This window comes from Salminus brasiliensis, chromosome 2 (assembly GCF_030463535.1).
Source record: "Salminus brasiliensis chromosome 2, fSalBra1.hap2, whole genome shotgun sequence".
In the NCBI taxonomy this organism is placed as follows: domain Eukaryota; kingdom Metazoa; phylum Chordata; class Actinopteri; order Characiformes; family Bryconidae; genus Salminus; species Salminus brasiliensis.
The window spans coordinates 21,934,283-21,956,650 of record NC_132879.1 but is presented as its reverse complement, the minus strand read 5'-3'; the positions used below and the strand labels follow the sequence as shown (position 1 = coordinate 21,956,650).

The 22,368-nt window shown below is 38.9% G+C and overlaps 1 protein-coding gene across 2 annotated transcripts in view; it reads left to right on the top strand.

Moving 5' to 3' along the window:
* Positions 1-22,368, top strand: part of ano3 (anoctamin 3) — a 56,627-nt gene that overhangs the window by 16,698 nt on the left and 17,561 nt on the right. For both annotated transcript variants that reach the window (XM_072670496.1, XM_072670489.1), the window contains exons 2-13: positions 2,140-2,343; positions 5,517-5,647; positions 6,000-6,155; positions 8,185-8,285; positions 8,839-8,883; positions 9,672-9,806; positions 13,052-13,158; positions 18,820-18,875; positions 18,995-19,116; positions 20,103-20,237; positions 20,780-20,876; positions 21,673-21,733. In XM_072670496.1, coding sequence (XP_072526597.1) covers positions 2,140-2,343; positions 5,517-5,647; positions 6,000-6,155; positions 8,185-8,285; positions 8,839-8,883; positions 9,672-9,806; positions 13,052-13,158; positions 18,820-18,875; positions 18,995-19,116; positions 20,103-20,237; positions 20,780-20,876; positions 21,673-21,733 — 1,350 coding nt within the window. The remainder of the gene's footprint in view (positions 1-2,139; positions 2,344-5,516; positions 5,648-5,999; positions 6,156-8,184; positions 8,286-8,838; positions 8,884-9,671; positions 9,807-13,051; positions 13,159-18,819; positions 18,876-18,994; positions 19,117-20,102; positions 20,238-20,779; positions 20,877-21,672; positions 21,734-22,368) is intronic.

Here is a 22,368-nt window from a genome sequence, read left to right as displayed (position 1 = left end):
TAAACAGCAGTATTGAATTATTATCGTCACAGACGCCCACATACAGATTGTTCTCTTGACGGAGCTGATATTTTTTTTCGTATCCTGTTTTGCTTCTAGTTGTATTTCATAATTGAAAAAAATAATAACATTTTCTTCCTGTTGTTTATAGTCTCAGTCTCTCTCTCTCTCTCTCTCTCTCTCTCTCTCTCTGCTATCTTTGTTTTACATTTTGCACCCACCCACTCTCTCATACATGCACACACTTTCTTGCTGAGCTGCAGTCTTGCATGACAATGCCCCCCCCCCCTTCCTTTTTCTGTATAAGACTTTCCCAACCTAATAAAGAGAGAGGAGGACGAAGAGAGAGAGATAGAGAGAAAGTGAGAGACAGAGTCAGCTTGAATTGAAAATGAGAGTGAGATCAATGCAGCAGCAGATCTCTGGAAGGTCATCATGAGGACAATTCCGCAATAGAAAGTAGGTGAAGCCTGAGAAGAGTTGTGTGTCCACTAGCAGCCTGTTCTCCACCAGTAGCCTATTCTCTTCTACTGTTTTCCACAAGCAGCCTATTCTATTGTCCAATACTGTCCCTCAATAGTAGCCTATTCCACACTACAGTCCCCTACAACTTTTCTCCATTAGAACCCTGTTCTTCACTGCTGTTCTCCACTAGTAGCTTATTCTTCACAGTTGTTCTCCACTAATGTTTCTCCACAGGTGTCCTCCATTACTGTTATCCACTAATAGCCCGTTACCCACTGCTGGTCTTCATTAGCTTCATAAACTTAATCAGAGCACCAGGAGCATCACTGTATCACAACACACTGAAGTTAACCATGCGATTTCCAGTGATGGTGATGTCCTAGTCTTTCAGATTGTAGCACTGAGGACAGAAATCCCCATCTTTCATACTTTTCCTGCTGGGATGACCTTGAGAGCAGTTTTGATTTTCTGCATGTCAGCTTGTGAGAAGATTTTTAATTGCGGCTGAGGCTATTAGCCTTGCATTATTTTTCCAGCTGGGACGCAGGCTAGCAGATGCTGCCCATACTTCTCTGGAGTGTTAAGATTCAGCTAAGAGCTTATAGCTTCATCACAATGTCTTTGTTATGGTTTTAATGTAAGCATTCATTTGTTAATGAGAAGATGAGGTTAGCATGTGTGCGTTTTGCTTGGCAAAAACTGCACTGACAAAATAGTGCCTGGCACATGATTCAGTAGTGTCAGTCGAGAACAGATGAACAAAAATTGTTACATCAGCATAGTTCTTATGAAAAGGAGGGAATTGAAAGAGAGCAGTGGTGATGTAGCGTATTTTATTCATGTGCAACCGACAGAGACTGAATCCTATAAATCCTATGCATAGTGGCCATTATTTACCAACTGTCCTTAAGGAGAAATGTCGTCTTAAAACCCACTTATTAGCAGTTTTCAAGAAGATTCCGACATTCATCAGTGTTTTCTTATAAGGGTTTTGTTCAGTGGGATCCATCATTATAAGAGCAAATGGCTATTTTAATAGTCTAAAAAGTAGATTTAATTTCATTTAATTGAAATAATTAATCAGTTATTCAGGTTATGTATCACTCAGTTACCAAATAACTCCTACACTGATATTAGTTTTTTAATTTAGCTTAAGAATATTTTATGAAGACAATAAAGATAAATCACATTTCATAAATGAGCTGTTTTAATGAACTTCACAGCTAATATAAAATATAAAAACAATATATTTTTTCAGGTCAAAATTTCAAACCAAGGATGTACAAAGTAGCAGCAATAAAATATAACTTCATGAAATGAAGTTTGCCTTAATTAGCTTCTCTTAATTTTCAGATCTGTAAAAAAGAAAAAGTTTCTCAGTTTAAAAGTATTTTGTGTTGCGGCTTCATTTATATTAGTGACTTTTTTTGACACGGTCTGACTGGAGCCGGACAGCTGCCTCCAGGTCGAGGGAGTTATCACTGTAAAAAGAATTAGCGGCAGTTAAACTGTGATCCACACTGTTGTGGTTAAACTTTGGCAATTAATCAGTGGTTCACATGCGACTTGGACTGTTCCTAATCAGCAGTCTATGAGTTTACCTTTATGATATACTTTACTGAAATGAATGGCTGCTTACTCTCTCTCTCTCTCTCTCTCTCTCTCTCTCTCTAGGCATGCACACCAGTATTAGTGAGATACTGAAGGAGAAGACCCTGAAGCCGTCTCGTCGCAGTCTGCCCTGTCTGGCTCAGAGTCAGACTCATCCTCACAACCTCAACCACTTCCTCTCTGTGCCTCTGAGTCCGGAGCCCAAAGCAAACACAAACACCCACAGCGTCAGTGCCTCCTGCACACACATCACCAATCCACCTACAGGTACTGTAAAGTGCACCCACTTACACCTCAGTTGTAACCTTTGTATTGAAAAAGCTAGACACACACGTCGCCTCTCACCCCAATTTTAGCGGACAGGTTAAAAAATGACCATCATTTATCTATGTACAGTAGAATGTACAATTTTTGGCACAGTTTGAACATTTCTTAATCTGAACACTTGTCAGCGGTTACATTAGTGTGGAAAGATAGTAATTCTAGACTGGCTTTTAAGTGCTATGTTAGGGGGTTCAGTGATCAATAGTGATTTCACATTATTGTCCACAGTGCAGTTCTGGCTAGAAAATTAGCTTGCTAAATCACCTTCCTGAAATTCAGCCTGCCCTTACGCCAGCGAATGCTCCACTTACAGCGTCATCAGTAAGTGCCCCTGCTCCATTATACCTTCTGCTCCCAGTGAAACCTCTTTCTCTCTCTCAACCACACACACACACACACACACACACACACATTGCTGAGAGTGCTGCTGACTGCTTCAAACTCACATTCATTCCACAGGTGGAAGCGGCAGCACTAGTTTGGTTCAGTGCTGCTTTGCGGTCCAGCAGGAATCATGCTGAACTATGCTATGTTCTGATGTAATCTGATGTGAGTCCCGGTCATCCAAATTAGTTGTACTCTTCTGTATCAAAATTTGAAAATCAGATCAGACACCAGAGAAAAACAATTTTAGCACAAACTAATATAACATTCGTTCAAGTAGGTTACATAATAGTATAATAAAAGTATAATAATAATAGCGAAATGCTGCCTGGTTATAAATAATTAAAGTATTGTACACTATTACTGCCATAAAAGAACCACATTTAGTTCCATAAAATATTAAATAAATTCTTTTTGTAAAGAAGGATGGAAAAAAATATATGCATGTGAAGCCAACCAGAGATGAAAGGCAGTGCAGTTATAAAGAATAAGGAATAAGGAGTGGGTATCAGCAGATAGATAACAAAACTGAATAAATATGTGCATATATTGTTTTTATACTTAAGTAAAGTGTCAGTAGTGTCCAAGAGGGCAGATGTACAGAATGTACAGTAAAGTGAAAATAGTGCAGATTACACCTATGATTAAAGCATAAGAAGTTATGCTCGCCAACATTGCTTAAGAGTGGTGAGGGCATGTCGGGCATGACAACGTCTACTCACCCGGAGAGAGCCAGTCCTGTTGTGTGCTCTCTTGGAGCACATAATCATATCATGCCTTAAATACCATGATGATATTGTACTGTAGGACCTGTAGCAGTTCCCACTTCCGTATTTTTTGTTCACATGTAGCTTAGCTGTGTGGTTTTGCTTATCAACTGGTCAGAACCTAGTTAGGACAATAGACACAAAGATACTAAGCACTGCTCCATCTGTGGGGTTTAAAGTTATCAGCCAATCGATGTATTGGTCAGAACCTAGTTATGACCTAAAAATAGAAGCTTTTTTGAGTTTTTGAGTGTGCGTTAGGGATCCCATATCAAAGCAGGTTTGATGGAGAAGCCTAGAGTGCAGAATAAAGCACTGAGGCTATTGATCGGTGGAGCATTTCTAATGGCTGTTTACCTGATACCTTTATAGATTTTTTCCCTTAAAGACTAGTCTTAGGTTTCATTCCCTCTGGCTCATAGTGAGTCTACGGGTATAAATGTCTGCTGAGAAAAGACTCTCTATGTTTTAAATCCAGGAATGTCAGTTAGTGAGTTAACTGCTGTTGTCACTGAGGATTGAATAATATGTCACTGCCATAGCGGTACTGCCAGAAGGGTGCAAAGAATCTCATTCTCTTCTATCTGCATGATCGTTCACGGAACATTGATATTCATCCGCACACTCGCTGTCTGTACTAGCAGCCCTGATGCTCAAAAATGACTTTACTCTTTAAAAAATGATGCATACATTATAATCCATTCTGTTTCCCTTTGTGTTGTTCTTAGACTTTGGTGCCGAGGGAATGCCTCTGTTGCTTGAGCTGACTTTTATACAACAGGAAGAGCATATTGATGAAGTTAGTTAGAGGGAGGAGATAAATTGATTAGACCAGAGTCAATTGTGCGTAGGACAGTGTGAGGACACTTAATAAAAAGAGCTGAATGTTGCTGTTCCATCGACACTGTTTAGAGGGTGCTGGCGGTATTACCACACCATTACCACACATTACTGTGAGAGGATGAGGTAATTCATAACCCAATGACAGGTTAAAAAAATGAGTTATGAAATAGCCCATCCTCTCACTCTTGATTGCTTACTGTAGGCATTATTGTAATGTATTGAATAGCGAATGTGTGAGAATGCCAAATGCTAGTGATGTACTTTTACACATATAAGACTGTTGTTGTGGTGTTCTGCCTGTGTCATCGTCATTATAGCCTTCTTTAATCCCATCATTATCATGCTCACCACCATCCCGGGGCTTTCTTTTCTTGGTTAGGTGTTCTAGAAGCAATGAGATGCATATCAAGTACTGACATCCAGCCTCCTCCCACATCATCTTGATCAGAAGCAGGTTGTTAATGGCAGTGGGGTTGCCTTTGGATGTTAGGCTCTGCTTTAGATAATGAGGGCCAGCTCTGTTAGCTTCTCTCTGGAGTCCATTGAAGAAATGATGCCCAAAGACACAGAATAGGCCAAAGACAGCAGAGGGCAAAGTCAGGTTAATTTCTCTTTGAACTGTAAAAGAGAGCTCTGTGTGTGTGTGTGTGTGTGTGTGTGTGTGTGTGTGTGTGTGTGTGTGTGTGTGTGTGTGTGTAGCGTATCAAAGTGTACAGAATCACATAAAGACTTTTGTCATAGTGCTGCAGACACTCCGAAAGTGTCTCTTTTTTTGCTATTTGGAATTGAGAATAATCAATGAACATTAGATAAAAGGGATCAGCTTTTATTTGCTGATATTTACATCTAGAAGTGTTAAACTACTTGGTGCCTTTGATGGCAGAATACCCAGTTTCTTTTAAGCACAAATATAGAAGGCTGGATAAAATATTTAATGGTAGCTTCTTTTAATTGTTGTTTTAGGGTTTTTTTTTTCCCTACATTTATTGAAATGAACAATATTGACTGAACAGTATTCATCCCCCCCCCCCTTTCGATGTACAGATAAGTAGTTGCTTTTCCCTCTTTAACCATGGTTGGACTCTTTCTGTCTCTCTCTCTATCTCTCTGTCACTGTGGTAGATGCTAGTAAGGATCAGTATGCTGAGGAGATGGAGACAGGAACGTATGAGTCCAGAACAGACGAATCTTTCCTCATCCAGCAGAAGCCTGTTTCCAGAGGCAAGCTGGAGGCTCGTGCAGACTCTGTTCGGGTACAGCACTGCTCCTCCTCACAGTGTCCACACACTGTGTACATGCTGTAGCTAGCATGACTAATCACTGGTGCTTTGAGTTCCAACTGTCTGCTATAATAAGAGCCCAAAGACATCAGTAGTCAGCATCTTGTGTCATGTATGGTTTCAGTGTAGAACATTATTCTGCTTTATTCTGCGTTTTTTTAGTCTTGAAATATAAGAAGTAGAACAAGCTACAAATGCTTTAGTCATTTCGCTGACGCTTATCAGACATGTTCAAAGATTGCTGTGTCAGCATTGGAGATATACTGTAGTTACTGATGATGAAAGAATTCCCCCATGGGCTAACTGAATGTGTGAACGATTTCAGGGAAATAATCCAGCAACCCCTTCAGGACTTACGTTCCGAGATGGGAAGAAGCGAATTGACTATATCCTGGTGTATAAGAAGTCCAGCCCTCAGGTTGAGAAGAGATGTACTTTTGAGAGGAACCTGCGTGCAGAAGGACTGATGCTTGAGAAAGAGGTAACACTGATATTTCTCCAAAGCTAGTTTGGACTCGGTATTACTGCGTGACTTGTTTTACTGTATGACTTTCAGCAGACACATTTTTGGTAAAAAGAAAACACACACACACACACACACACACACACACACACCAGGCATTTAGATAGTTGTGTATTTTTGGAGCAGAACTGACAGGGAGTGAGTCAGATTTGTTTGCATTTAGAAAGCTCCAGCATACAGAAGAAATACAAAAAAATCTACATAATTCTTGATGCTCTTGGTCACAGGCAAAAGACTGTAAAAATATCTTTGTTGTTTAGCAACCTGATCTTACACTGAAAATATGATCAAACTCTCAATATTAGAAAAAAATACTTATGGAGAATTTGAACTATATTCCTATTTACACCAAATAGCCATAACATTAGCATGAGCATCTCTAAGGGAGGTCTTTTTCTGGTAGGCACAACCAGTGAACCGTGACAGGGTCATGGGCTCATTGATGTCGTGGAGGCCCCACCTCACAATTTATGGAGCAGGGGCAAATTTACTTTTAATGACTTTGTGCCAGATACCACAGGACACATTCAGAGGTCTTGTGGAGTTCATGCCTTGATTGATCAGATTTCTTGAGATGGCACACTACTCATTATAAGCAGGTGGTAATAATGTTATGGCTGATCTGTGTATATTTTACCTGTAACAGTAGTGGTCATCCATGGATTCCAGTTTTACTGGGGTGTAAATTCGAGATTACAAGCAAACTTCTATAGTAGCTTCATATCTAGTAGGGTCAGCTTTGGAAATGATCTGATCAGGGCAATTATTAGGAAGTTTTAAACAACTGCAACTGTGATGAGCCTGTCTAGAAGAAGAATTCCAGAATGCAACCATTGGAGATTGGAGTCTCCAAGTGTATGATTAGATACTACATCCATAACCACACACATGCACTCATAAAGCCAAGGTCATGAAGTATATGAACCTAATGTCCCTGTTTAGTACTGTGGTGGAACTGTGATGTGGCTTGTGATTTGGGTGCAGTTTCTCATTTGAATATACTCATTTTGAGGTTTCTTGAAGTGTTTATATCTACACTGTGAATTCCTGTCTTTTTAATGTGCTATTTCTTGCCCTATTTGGTATTTGGAGTCAAACTATATTTACCAGCAGAGAAACACCTGCAGAAAACTGGGTCTTCCCTTTTGGAATGGAATAACGTTCCTCTCAACTTATTGTAACACACTTAATCATTTCAGTACTTTCTGCCAGTGGTTTGCTGGTAAATGAAGTGTGTTGACTGAGGTGTTAAATATTTATCACAGTGTATTTTCCACTGTTATGTTTCTGGTAATTAAAAGTGTTGTAAGTTGCTTCTGAACAAAGTCCAGAGCTTGAAACTGCTGGTCCCGAACTAATAAGATGGCACAGGGAGAACCTCATTTAGATCAGATCTGAGCCAGATAACAAACAAGCGCAGAGATTCCACTTGACTGCTCTCTGATTAAAACTCAGAATTACACCTGGAGACCTCTTGTGTGTGTGTGTGTGTGTGTGTGTGTGGTGTTGCAAATGTGTTTATCTTTGCCTGAGAGTCTGAAATGGAGAAATGAAGAAGAAGCCAGACAGAAGAGGAGAAAGATGCTGAGATATGCATCAGTTGAGTGAAATGCTGAGGGATTCTGCTCTGAAAGAAGAGTGAGAGTGGAATCTTATTTTTAGAAGTTACGCACAGTGGAAACTTCAGCAGACTGTTCCATTTAAACAGAGGGAGTTGGGAATATGGGACTGCCGTCATCCTAACAAAGTATTCATGCTTACGCTCCAGGACGCTGTACATCTTCCCTTTATGGAGTTTGTTAAATCATTAATGGTATGATCTAATTCAGCACTGCTTGCTGAACAGCTCTGAGTTAAGTGAAAATAAATATAGTGAAAATAAACCTTAATAATTATAACAGAGAGCAAAATGACTGATATGAGGCAGCTAATATGAAGATTCCTCTGTGACGCATATGTTAAATCCTCATCTCTGCTATTCTTTCAGCCCTCTCTGACCAACAATGACATCATGTTCGTGAAGATACATGCTCCGTGGGACACGTTATGTAAATATGCAGAGCAAATGAACATCAGAATGCCTTTCAGGTACCGGCCAGTGATCTTAGATCTCTGTCTGTCTCTCTCTCGCTCTCTTTTTCTCATCACACACTCACAGAGTGACTCATTAAAAAAAAAATATAAAACGATTATTATCATTAGCGGCACACAACCACATGCTGTAATATTTACATAACTACCTGGAGGGCTCAAAAAACACTATTGTTCACACAGTCACCATTGTGCCTTTGCCTTTAACCCATCCATGCACTACACACACACACACACACTAGTGAGCAAACACACACACGGTGTAATAGTGGGCACACATGGGGCAGGGGTGGTTAAGGGTCTTCAATGTTGTGGCTGCTTGGCGACCCTGGGTTTTGGACCCACAACCATATCATCAATAACCTGGTTTTCTAACCACTGAGCCACCAGTATCGAGTACAAAAGGCCATAAACCTTGTGGAGTGTGGTACTTTACTGTATATACACAGCATCAGTCTGTATGTGTGTATATGTATTGTTTGGCACACACATAGAACATTTGAATGATTTTACCTAATTTTAAGCATGCATATGTTTTGCTGATTTATAGGAAAAAGTGCTACTTCTCAGACTGGAAGAAGAAAACCATGGGCAGGTAGGACTTAAATGCTTTTGAACCAATCCAATCCGGATTGTTTTGAAACAGTAATTTAGCATTTAGCCTGTATCACTGGTTCATCAGGTACCTTGTATACACAGATGCATATTTATTATACAGTCTGTATTATCTGTATTCAGAGCAACAGTACATATTGATTGTGTGGATTGTGGATAGTTTAGTCCAAAGGTCTGTATGGCAGATCATGACTGAGTCTCTGAGGGCCAGATCTCCTCAGAGTTAATCAGCCTTACTTTAAAATGGATTAGAAGAGCCTGAAACCCTGGAGGTCACCAGCCTTTAGAAAACATTGTTCAGTATAAGCACATTAGATGGGCTTAGTTGAATACTGTTTAAAGTTGACTTTTGACAGATGTAGTACCTAGTTCTGTACGCCTGAGTGTACTTCTCCTACTTATTTGTAGTCAGTTTTGGATTTTTGAGAATCTTTGAAGCTCTCAAAGAATTAGTTTAGGTTGCACAGAGAATTTCAAGAACTATTTTAGAGTTATTTTAACACAGTAAAAAAGCAATCACAGCTCTTAAAGCTGGATAGTCATCTTCCCCATGTACTTTTGCCAAGTCGATGAATATGTTCCGACAGGAGACTTCTGGCCTTCATGTAAAATCCCATTTGATTTTAAAGAAAAGAGAATTTTGAGAAGAACATTTCAAACTTACAAACTGTGTTAACCTCTTTAACCGCTTTTCTGTCAAACCCTCTCTCTCTTTCTCAATCTGCCTCTCACTGTTCTCTCCTGTTCTCTCTTTGTGTCTCTCTGTAGTCGGTTTCATCTCAGATGCCGCCAGGTAAAGAGTTGGCTGCCGAGGAACCCTATGAAGCTGGATAAAGAGGCGTTGCCTGATCTGGAGGAGACAGACTGCTACACCGCCCCCTTCAGTAGAGCTAGAATGCATCAGTAAGCCTCTTATGCATCACTCACACTAATATCTTAATATCCATTCACCTTGACTGGCACCGAACATTCTACTCCTGCATTCCTGCTTTATGCCCCTGTCTCATGTTCTCCTCAAGGCATAATAGAGAGCAGTCTTTTAGACTTTTAACAAAAACATTGAGTAGAGGATCACTCTCAAAGAGAATGTCTGCGGTCAGACATTTACAATCTTACAGCCCCATAAGACTTTGCGGGGCAGTGCATAATTGTTTTAAAAAGCTCTGTCACCAACATGCAGCTCAGTACAGTTTCAATACAACAATACAATACAATACAATACAACATACATACATTTTTCTCCAAAATGCAAAATTCTGCAAATTAAAAGTGTCAGTGTTAAAAAATGTGCATATGATTGAGTAGGGGTAGCTATGGTCTGTTTTGCTCTATTTGATTCCAGATATGGTTAATAGGATGAGAATTCTGGGTTTTATATATTTATTCATCTTTCTATTTTATTTGTATTCATTTTCATGTATTTCTTTTTAATATATTCCAGTTATGTATTTCCTTGTGGAGTACTGCAGCTCAGTACAGCAGTTCATGTCATGTTTAAATGCATCGCAACTACAACAGCACATACCTCAAAGGAAAGTTCTCTTTCAGCAAGAACACAATGAGCTTAAAACACCCAAAAGAAAGCATGTGAACATAGCTATATTATTTTGTGTTAAAGTAACTTAACTTGAAATCACATTTGTGTTGTAAGCAGAAACACTTAAAATACTTAAACCTCTTGATGCAGAATGTAGATGCAATTTATTATAGAACTATGTAATTCCTCATGCAGTTATATTATAATAGTAATATTATAATTAGTCAACAAGTCAGATATTCATGAATATATGACTTTTTGATTACCTTTAAAAGTATTTAATCAGGATTCATGTTTTTTCATGCAAGCAACCAGCACATTTCTGATACTAATGTTGTTCCCAGCACGAGCCGTTTATGAACAAATCAGCAGTAATCAAACTAGTAATAGGGGCCTCCACAGTTAATTCGGTTCAGATATGGTGTTTGCTTCAAATTAGCTTTAAGCTTAAGTACATAAAATATATTTATTCCAAATTATCCGAATTAGTGAGTCAAACTATGTCAAACATGGCAAATATTTGAAAGCACCATAAAAATGAAATAAATGGTGTCTTCCTTATCTTATGTGTGACTTCCACACATTTGTAGTAACTAACTAACTAACTAACAAATGCGTATGATGACGTTTGTTGTACAAAAGTAGTCTTCAGGGTCATTCTGGTGAAGTATTTGTACTAATATGTAATAAAATGTACTAATACTGTATGTAATATTTCAACATTCACTGATTTAAATATTAGAAGATTACCAAAAGCATGTTTTATTGCTCCTGTTTAACTACTAGTTTTTAGTGTCCTGCATTTTTTGTGGCAACTATAGATACAGGACGATAAATCCAGTACATCTTCATCTAATGCTTGATCACAGCTTTAGAACTAGCTTTAGAGCTTAGTTCTAAGACAGTGTGAAATATCACATTCACAGTCTCCACATATGAATCTAATGAACTGTCTGTCCACTCATCGGATTATCTGCATTTTTTTTTAACCTGTAATGACATAATTGTTGTGATGGTTAGTGTGTGAGTAGTTCTGTCTTTGAATCACTTCACACAGCCACAGCCTGATATAGAAGGTGTGTGAGTAGCCATGAGCCTGGGTTAGGAAGAGTTGGTTAAGTCAGTCTTTCTGTTTGGTGAGGGAGCATTTCGAGGCCTGAGAGATTTAAGTGTGCGTGGTTGTGTGTTCTGGGAATAGGTTGAGTCAGGCCAGCACATGCTAATCTCCTTGGCACAGACATGGAATGACGGTAAAGACAAAAAAAGCAGAGTGGCATCCTGAGCTACCCTCACTATATTTACGCTGCTGTCAACCTTATGCTGCGGAACAGATGAAACAGACTGTCTGTGTGTGTGTGTGTGTGTGTGTGTATGCATGTGCATATATTTGCTAATATTTATGCGAATGTATACAAGTCTTGGCAACTCTTTTTTTTTGAGGGAAAATAAGTGAAGAAATCCTCCACAGTTTATAAACTGGCATATGACCATTTTGAGCACATTTTAGAGCACACTTTCTATTTGCTGAATTTAAAATATTTTCTTCTTCCAAAGTGAAACTTGTGTATGAAAATTGCAGATGTGTAGGAGTTGCACTCATTTGCATTTAGACATTGGAAAACGTAGAAATTGACAACATAGAAATTGACAATGTAATTTAACCAGGGGCTCCCATAATTTTGCATATGAGTGATATATATATATATATTCTGGGTATATTATTTAACTATCTATTTATCTATTTCATATTTAATTCCTTTAAAAAATACTTTAATTCTATTTTTAATTAGCTGTTTTTTTTGCAGGGTATGCGAAATAAGCTAAAGCTAAAGCCACATCATTGGTTAGTTTTGTTTGTTTGTTTGCCTTTTTATTTATATATTTTGGCATTTTTGGCATACATCACACTCATCAGAATGTTTGTGGGTTTTTTTTTTTTTTACATAAAATGTAAACATGTAATTCAAAAAGCCTCTGTTGAAAATAGTATTAGAGGACTCTGTATATGTGTGCGCCTTCGGTCAGTACGTTTATTAGTTTGTGTGTGTGTGTGTAAGCATGTAAGCATGAAAGGTAGACGACGAGAAGAGAAACATTATGAAATGGGATCTTGCTGTTTCAACAGCTGTGCTGTCTGAGCAGTATATTAGCATCTCTCTCTCTCACACACACTCTGTCTCTCTCTCTCTGTCTCTTTCTCCCACTCGCTCGCGGGCAGCTGGTCATTATTAAACTAAGCCGTGTACAAAACACACTGTCTGAGGGCTTCATTTACATTGATTCATCATATGCTTCTACAAAGAGGAATGAGAAATCTGGGCTTTTCCCTCAGTTTTCATTTGATCCTCTTTTTTTATAAAAACACATTCAGTTGTAAGCTTTTCTCAGTGTGCATTTCAGCCAAATGTACTTATTGTGATATTAGGATATATTTTCAGTAACTTAGTACTTATAGCAAAGCCCTGCCATCTGGATGTCATATACAGTTATCTGTGGATTAAGACCCTTTCTGAGCAGCCTAGAAGTAACATGACTCCACAGGAGGGATTACGGTTCAGACTAGGCAGAGATGTTCAGCAGGTGAATTTAGACACTCTTCCTTCTGTTGCAGTTTTACCATCAACAACAGAGATTCCTTCTTCTCCAACTCTACACGAAGCAGAATAGTGCATCATGTGCTACAGCGCACCAAGTACGAGGATGGCAAGTCAAAGATGGGTAAGGCCGTAGAAATGATCTCCCCACAAGCCTGTCCATCAAACACCTACTCCAGCCTGTTCATTAGCCCACATTGCGGTGTTTCTAGTGTGCTGTGTCAGCATGCCTTTCCTGAGTTGTCAATCTGTGCTCATTTTTCTGTTTCCTGCAGTCATTTGTCTTGATGTTTACAGCTTTTGAATGAGCTAATGTGTGAAGTGGGCCTAAGCGCTGTTGAAGCTGTTGATGAGATACATGCATTGTTGATAATCTGTCATTGGATGGTTGCCAGTGTATATATATATATAATTGTCTCTGTTGGGCAAGAACTTTGTTTTGGCAAATTTTGAATTGGCAGAATTACAGAAGGAAAAAACTTTGTCATTGTAAAAATGTGGAGCACTTCTGTCGGTCCATTCATCATAAAATGTTAACACAAAGAAAAGATTAAATGCCAGATTAAATTTTTGTCAAAAACTGCAAAGTTGGAGATACAGGGTTTTAGAGCAGCAAAATGTTACATTGAATTACATGCACTGATATATTGAGTTTTAATACTGTCATTTTAGCTAGCCTGGGATATTTTAGCATGAATCATAAGCTTGATTTGTTTAAAGATGTTAGCAGGGATGCGCTAATAATAAAGTTGTGTAGAGTTACAAACGCAGTTAAATTAATTAAATGCCGATATTGTAGAGCATTTTTTACACCTTCAACTCAGGCAGAGAAATATGCATATGCATATGAATATGCATCTAGCTACCTGATGTTGATGCACTATAAAGACAAAAGTATTGGGACACCATCACATTACACCTATGGGATTTAGGACATCCAATTCTAAATCCATAGGCATTAATATGGAGTTGGCTCCCCCTTTTGCAGCTCTAACAGCAGGTTTGAAACTCTTCAGTTAGTAAGTCAGCAGAACGCTCGCTGGAGACTTGTACGCACCATGCGCCTCAGCACTAGGCAACCTCTCTCTGTAACTTTACATGGTCTGTCACTTTGTGGCTGAGTTGCTGTGGTTCCTTAATGTTTCTACTGTTTAATAACACCACTCACAGTTAATTGTGGAATATCTAGGAGGGACAAAATTCACCAACTGACTCGTTGCATCGGTGGCTTCCTAATGCAGTACTACGCTGGAATTCAGAACCACCCATTCTTTCGCTGATTTGTAAAAGCAGACTGAATTAAGTGATTAAGAAGTGTGTCCCAATACTTTTGTCCATATACAGTACAATATCAGTGTTATAGTGCATCTCTACTTGTTATTGCAGAAAGCTGTGTAATGCTTACTGCAATAGGCCAATAATCAGAATCTGAATCAGAATCAGAAATACTTTATTGATCACTGGAGGGAAATTGCAGTTGTTACAGTTGCAACCGTTTGTGTAAGAATAAACACACACAAAAAAAAGAGAATACATTGAAATATGTACATGTATATACATTATGAATTAAATGAATATAATAAAGTGTCAGTAATTGTGATAATAATATGGAACATACTGTATAAAGCAGTAAAGCAAATTATTACACCTCTGAGTTAATGCACATATGAACAGTATCATTTGAGTTTTGCACAGACGAACCATAGTGTCACACATTGAATATAACCATAGTTTTAAATGCTGATTTTGGCTGATTGAACAGTGGTTGCAAATTTCAGCCAACGGTTCATTAGATCATGTATTGGGCATCTCTTTTAGCTTCTCTTTCTCTTTATACCATCCTGATTTTTCTCATTTTTTTATAATTACGTCCCAAATTCCTCTTTTTATTTGGCTTTCTTGTCTGTTTGCACTGGACATGTTTGTTCTGATTAAAATCGGTTCTTGGACAGCAGCGAGGGATTTTCATGTTAATATTTTAATACCAGCAACCCCCCATTCGGCTCTAGACTAGATCCGATTGGCCAAAGAACTATAAATCCTTCACAAATCCCCACCCGCAAATGCACCATGCAAGTTCCACGCAATGCATACATATGCAATGCATCTGTTGAGGCAAGACCTTTGTAAAGAGACCTTAGAATGACCACGAGAAATACATTTTCTTATTGTTATTAGACAATTAAACATTGGATTCTGGCAACTATTTGGTTGGCTGTCAAATCACATTCTTCACAGTGAATTCCATAGTGCTTTTTTAACCCCTAAGCCTGTCTTTTGCTGTATGTCATCTTCCTTATCAATATTCTGTGTCATTTATCTGTACTGAAAATTATCATCACCCCCAGTTCTTCACTTAAATATCCATTCACCTTTAAACATGTCATTTACACACAAAGGTATGTTCAGTTCAGAGGCAATGCTGAAGAACCCCCTCATTAGACTTTAACCTGTCCCTCAAGTGGCCTGTACACCACACTTTCCCCCAGTTGTCCCCAAGTTGTCTCTGCATGTCTTTGCTGGTCACATGCTGTCCGTTTCTCCACAGCTCCTCCGCTGTGTTGTCTGTCTCTGCTTAATTATTATGGTCAGCATGAGCGGCTGCTGATTGGCCAGTCAGGCAGTACATGGGAAGGTGCGTACACTCCTCTGCTGTGTTCCTGTGCTCTCTGTGCTCCCCGTGCACCTGAGCAGCTCATCAGAATACTCCCAGTTCCACCAAAACCTTTTCGCCTGGGGCAACTAATGAGCAAGAGTCAAGAAATAAGAACAGAATGCACGTTTGAGCCTGTTTTTAGGGTGAATAAATAATTTACAAAAAAGCAGAACATAACTGAAACATCAAATGGAAGTCTAACCTAACACACTGAGCCCTAGGTTTATTTTTCAGTCCTAATTCAGAATGAATGAATAATTTAGTACATTTAGCACATTTTGTGGTATCCCACACGGGTCTGTTTTAGGGTTTAAGAAGCTTTTGCGTATTGTGGCAGTAATGTAGTTATGAGAGTGAAGAACTGAAGTGTAGGTACAGGGTTTATGGAGTTAAAATACTCACTGAAAGCCTAAATAGGTCAAGCATTGTGTATGTTTCACAATGTTCCCCTTTCTTTACTGTCCAGTTTTGTTTCGTTTTGTTTCACTTTTTGGTTTCATTGTACTAACTCATGACTAATGTGTATTTATAATGTGTGTATATATAATAGGAATGCAACTGATTAAAGATATTTCATATTTTCAGTAGTTTGAGATAACAGATCCAATTCTACACCAAACACTAAAACAAATGTTACTTTGGCAAAATAATAACTCTAGAAAAGTTAAAAGCATCAATGAAAAAAATAACTTTAGAACAGTATAAACGTATTAGATACTACTTAGGTAGGCTACTGTCTTTGAAAATGGGTTCTTTAATGGTTCTTCAGTTGAAAAAACAAGGTTCTATAACCATTTGGCCAAATCAGCCTAAACTGTACTTTCAGTGTACTTTCTGGAGTTGTCCTTTTTAGATGAAATAAACAAGAATCAACATATCAATGATGTAGCAGCATCTGAACATTCAGTAGATTATCAAGAGACTTTTGCTGAAGACGTCTACTGAATTCAGCTGTTCTTCACTGTATTTGGAGACTTCAAGCAGCTGGTTGAGGAGGTTGAGATGGTCTGTATTTGATGATTAGAAGATGTTCACCTTAGAAGACCATCTCAACTTCCTCAAGCAGCTGCTATAGACCTGCTGCTGACACCAGTCTGGAACTGGATCTTAACTGGATTAGGCTGAGACTAAGGGTAAGGGTTAGGATTAAAAGGTGAAAACAGTTAAAGGTATCGAACCCACAACCCTGTCAACAATAGCCTGGTGCTCTAACCACTGACTGAGCCACCACTGCCACCACTGATTAGGTTTTGGATTGAGATTAAGGTTGGGATTAGAGCCTGATCAAGGGATAGAATTAGGTTAGTTTTATATTGAGGTTAGCATTTAGGGTTAGTGTTTGGGCCACAATGAGGGTTAGGATTAGGTTTTGGATTGAGGGTAATGTTAGAACTAGGCTAGGATGGAGTTTCGATTAGGTTTTGGGATGAGGTTGAGGTTAGAATGAGGGCCAGGGTTAGGGGTAGGTTTTGGGTAAGGCTGGGTTAGATTCAACAGTAAATCTGCTTAATGTAAGTAATTAATCTACAGAACATCTTCAGGATATTTACTTTACTGCTGTGTTATTGATGTATTACTGATACTCTGTAAAAGGTTTATTAATAATCTACATAAGACCTCTCAAAATATAGTGTTGCAGAACTGGAGATTGTTCAGTTCTGTTCTTCTCTTTTTGATAAGATCAATCATACATTAACACACTTGAGTAGAAGTCAAAGTAACTAGGTACGATCCGCTTTGAATTAAACTGGTTCCTCAAGCCTAGACAAAGCTTCCTCAAGGCTGTTCTCTGTTACTTTATATTTCTCTATTTTATGATAACTGTTGTCCTAACCTTTTTATTATAATGATAATTTTATCATTTACATTTTAAACACCGGTTCAGCTATAGGTGAATAGTGTTTGTAGACCAAAGTTGTCCCTGGACAAGAGTATCCATGCTGGTCTACTGTGTCTGTAGGTATTTGTTCCAGTCATGTAACACCACACCTGATTTCACTGATTAAGCTCCCTGCTTTGGTAAGGAGGAGAGCTCATTAGTGAAATCCACTGCTGTGCAGCTCTGGATCAAATGCCTGTAGATGCTACTGAAAGCCTTGCTGGGTTTCAGCTCCTTGCCTATGCAGGAACACTGATATATAATTCTGTCTCAGACCTGAATGCAGAAGTCAGAGCGCAGACATTCAGTGAACCTTCCTGCATTTTTGTGCAGTATGTTTGTAGACTCATCTTAAAGTGTGATAAGTAAGTACTTGTCGAAGGTTTAAGACACGCATACTCATAGATTCCTATACATCAAATACATCAGTACATCAAATGAAGGCATCAAAGTGATGAAATAACACACATGATATGTGTTATATGACAAAAAGCATTAAACATTGCTTACTGGTGTGCTGCAGTCATAGGCAAGAGCTGAGATAGTATAATCGATGTTTACAATTGCTTCCAATGCAAGAATGGTACATAAATAAATTAGCAAGAAATATTTAGCAAAGAACAACTTCAGCTCCATAATACAGTCTGTATTTTGACTGTGTTAAGCAGAGGTGATGAACTGAGGGCCAGGGTTCAGCACAGTTTGTTGATTTGTCTACTCTAACACACCGGATAGGCCTGGTAAATAAGGGGTCAGTTGAAGCAGGTGTGTTTGAGCTGGAAAAGCACAAAACTGTGCAGAAATTTGGCCCTCCAAGATCCTCCTAATCAAGTTTTCTGCCTTGAGGTTTGATCATCCCTTTTGAAATATGAGACATTCTGGATATTAGTTTGTTATAACTTGTTTTAATGTTGTCATTTTGAATTCATCTACAGTTTTGTTCATCTTTCTAGATACACCTAACATTTTCTTTTAGTTTTTACTAATTATTTAAAGCCTACTATAAAGGACATAACTGGCACATTGTAATCACTTTAACACATTTGACTAACTTAAATTTGATTATTTTACAGTCTTTGCTTTGGAAATACATAGAGCATGAACTTCAGTTTTTCAAGCATTTTATCAGAAGCCTTTAGGTAAAAATAGTTATGGAAAACAAGCGTTTCAGCACACCTCTAACTGTTGCTGCGGCTCACAGAATCATCAGGCTAAACTATGTATTCACAGATTTCTGTTTCTGTTTTAAGGTATCAACCGGTTGCTTGGCAATGGCACCTATGAGGCTGCATTTCCCCCACATGAGGTGAGCTCATCACATTAGCATGGAGCTATTCTTACTTAGTGCCTTTTTTTCTGTTCTAACATGCTGCAGTTATCCCTTTATGAACACTTTATTCTAAGCCCTGTTCTGTTCTGTTTCAGGGTAGCTACAAGAGCAGGCACCCGATAAAGACCCACGGGGCTCAGAACCACAGGCACCTGCTCTATGAAAGATGGGCTCGCTGGGGAATCTGGTACAAGTACCAACCCCTGGACCTCATACGGTGAGTAATACCCACATCCACTGTCGCCATTATCGCCCGGTTTAATTAACAGTTGTAAAACTTTGTTGAAGTGAAAATTGAATTTAAAGGAGTGATATAAACGCTCGCACAGGATGAACCTTCTTTAAACAGTCTCCTGGGTACAGAGTCTCATCCATTGAGCCACAAACTATCATTAAAGGGAGTGCGCTTGAACCAGTTTTTATCTGATTGGAAGTGTATTAGATTTAATATCGCAAATGCAATTGAAATAATAGCGGATGGTTTTGCACACTCTCATAAAACTGAATGTGCTTCCGATGGTTCTTTTAGCAGTGTTGTAGAAGAACTACCCTTGGTTCCATAAAGAACCATGTGTGAGTATGAAGACCCTTGGTGGAGAACTTTTACATCAAGGTTCCTCACACTTATACATCTATCTCCACTGTATAAATATTTCTTTGCTTCGCTTCAGCTGCTTGTTTGTGTGTTTGGAGCTTTTCTCTTAACCCTTCACCTTTAAAAAGCTCAGTAACCTCACTTGACTCCAACCTACTGTCAAAACCTGTAAAGACGTCTTTGAAAAACTGCAGCAGGGTGTGTCTGTCCTGACTCACGACTTTAGCTGACCAGTGTAATTCAGAGGTCTCTTTAGTTCAAGGCGATAGTGCTTGTCTGCTTTAAAGTGTGTGTGTGTGTTGGGGGGGAGGGGTTGGCGGGGGTGTGTCACTGCAGTCGAGTCAGCTCACCTTGCTTCTGAGCTCTCAGCTGTAAAACTGGGGCACATTGAAAAATGCCTGCTAATCTGCACCTCCAGCATCTCTGGAGGTTTTGTTCTAGTGTTTCCTCCAGTGGAAGTCACCCCAAGTTACCTGTATTATATAATCACCCTGACCTCACACACTTCAGAACTTTGACAAAGGAGAACCATAAGACATGGGGTATTAAAATATTCTCAATTCTCTCTCTCTCTCTGTGTCTCTCTTCTTTTTGTCACTCTCTTTCAGGAGGTATTTTGGGGAGAAGATAGGTCTGTATTTTGCGTGGCTGGGCTGGTACACAGGCATGTTGATCCCAGCAGCACTGGTTGGTCTTTTTGTCTTCCTCTATGGCCTTTTCACCATGGACTCCAGCCAAGTGAGGTTAGGCCCATCAGACTTCTTCATTATCCCTGCTTATTGAGAAAAGTGGTGTGCTGATGATCTACCTGTTTTAATTTTCATAGGAATAAATATATTACAAAGTTTTCAGCTTAGTTTTGTGGTTTCTGTTTGTTTTCATTGTGCAGTGCAAGTGTGTTTTTTGGTGGTTCATTTTGTGTTGTGTTTAAACACCAACCGCTAGATAGCAGTATTGTACTCACCCTGTTCTGATTGCATAACACTTATTTTACCCTGATTTTATGTGAATGGTAGTATGCATTTTATGACAGTTTCCCTCAAATGTCTTACAGTCATTAAACACAATTTATCATCTCTCTCACAGTATCACAGACAGTATATTCAATTGTAACCTCTGTATTATGATACGTATCATCAGGTTCTTGCCCATACGCAGCCCTATTTTGAATGCAGTAAATTCAATATATCACATCATCAGTCAATCTTAACCCAAAACCTAGCTTGTTTCTGCCAGCCTGTCCTAGAGTTCTGCTTGCTCAATAAAATGTATATACTGTCAACAGTAAAGAGATCTGTGAGGCCAATACCACCATCATGTGCCCCATGTGTGAAGTCAACTGCAGCGCCTGGAAGCTGAGTGACAGCTGCGTCTATGCAAAGGTACCCCAAACACCTAACTACTGTTAGGCATTTGCAGTTGTACCCATTGCTGCCAGAGATGTGTGCATGCACCCACACAGTCCCTAGTCCTCTAGTCCCTGTAGAGACTTATTGATGGAGCTCCATCTATGAATTTGTGAGAGTTGTGGATGAGGTGGGGTGGTGATCATCAAACATCCTGAGCTCAGTAACACTCTAGTCGCTGAATCCAATCAAACCTTCACAGTTATGCTCCAAAATCTAGAAGAAAGCCTTCTTCCCTGGACAGTAGAGACAGTTACTCCAACAAAAGCAGGATAAACTCTTTTTTAAGAGATGTTTTTTAATTTCGCATACAACTATGAATGAGCAGGTGTCCCAATACTTTTGTCCATATAGTGTACATTTAAACAGGGAGATGGAGAGCACTGCAGTCAAATAAAACATTGAGAAGAATTTTTATTTACATTACATGTGAACTTCTGAACTTCATCTTGTTGAGCAGGTGAAAGCCTGTGCAGTGTTTGTCACTCTGTTCTCGAGTCTTTTCAGATATTTGAATGATCATTTAATTGTCTTGAATCCTGCAACAAAAGACCGTCTAATTAAAGTTTAAAGATATAAGATAAATGGAGTGGAGTTGAGGTCACCGTGTGCAAATCTAATCAGAGTAATCTGAGGAGAATTAATTATTGATTCATTACTTTCTTAATGAGCCTTTGATGGGTTTTCTTTGTTTTTGTTTTGTTTTTTTTAAGTTTGAATCATTACTTTGATTCATGGCTCCTTATAAAATGTCTGTTTTATCAACCTTCAGGTGACTCATCTATTTGACAATGGAGGCACAGTCTTCTTTGCCATCTTCATGGCGATATGGGGTGAGTCTGTCTTTCTTTCCTGCACGCTCATCCTTTACTCAGACATAGAAAAGTCTTTAAAAAGCATTTGAACTATAAATTTACACATTTTAAAGAAAACGGAGCAGGGAGTGCAATATCACAGCATTCCTGGTTCCACAGTAATATTGATTCAGAAGCCCAAAGGGAGCCAACTGCAATCAACCATTGCTTTGTCCCACTGTATAATAAGCAGCCCTTCCAGCATTTATTTATTCATTTCTTCATTGTTGGTTCAGGTAGCTTTACAGTGCGATACTGCAATTAAAGGTTTATTAAAGGAAGAATACAAAAAGCCTCACAATGGAAATCCTTCTATGAAGCCAGGAGAAGATTATGAAATACCCTAATGGTACACTTTCAGTGCTGCTCTCCTCATAGCCAAAAGCCTTCATTTTTGAGAGTGATTAAGCTTTGGTTACTAATCACACAGATTATAAACGCAAATCACTCTCTTGTATAAACGGATAAACCAACAAATAGATCAATGTCAGAGTGTCCTTCTCTCATTGTGCATTAGCGTTGGATGATTGTGTACGCTGCATAAAGTGTAATTGACTGGCTAATGCTAATGAAACGCTTCCCAGGAGAGGAGAGGGAGCTGCTTAGTCAAGAGG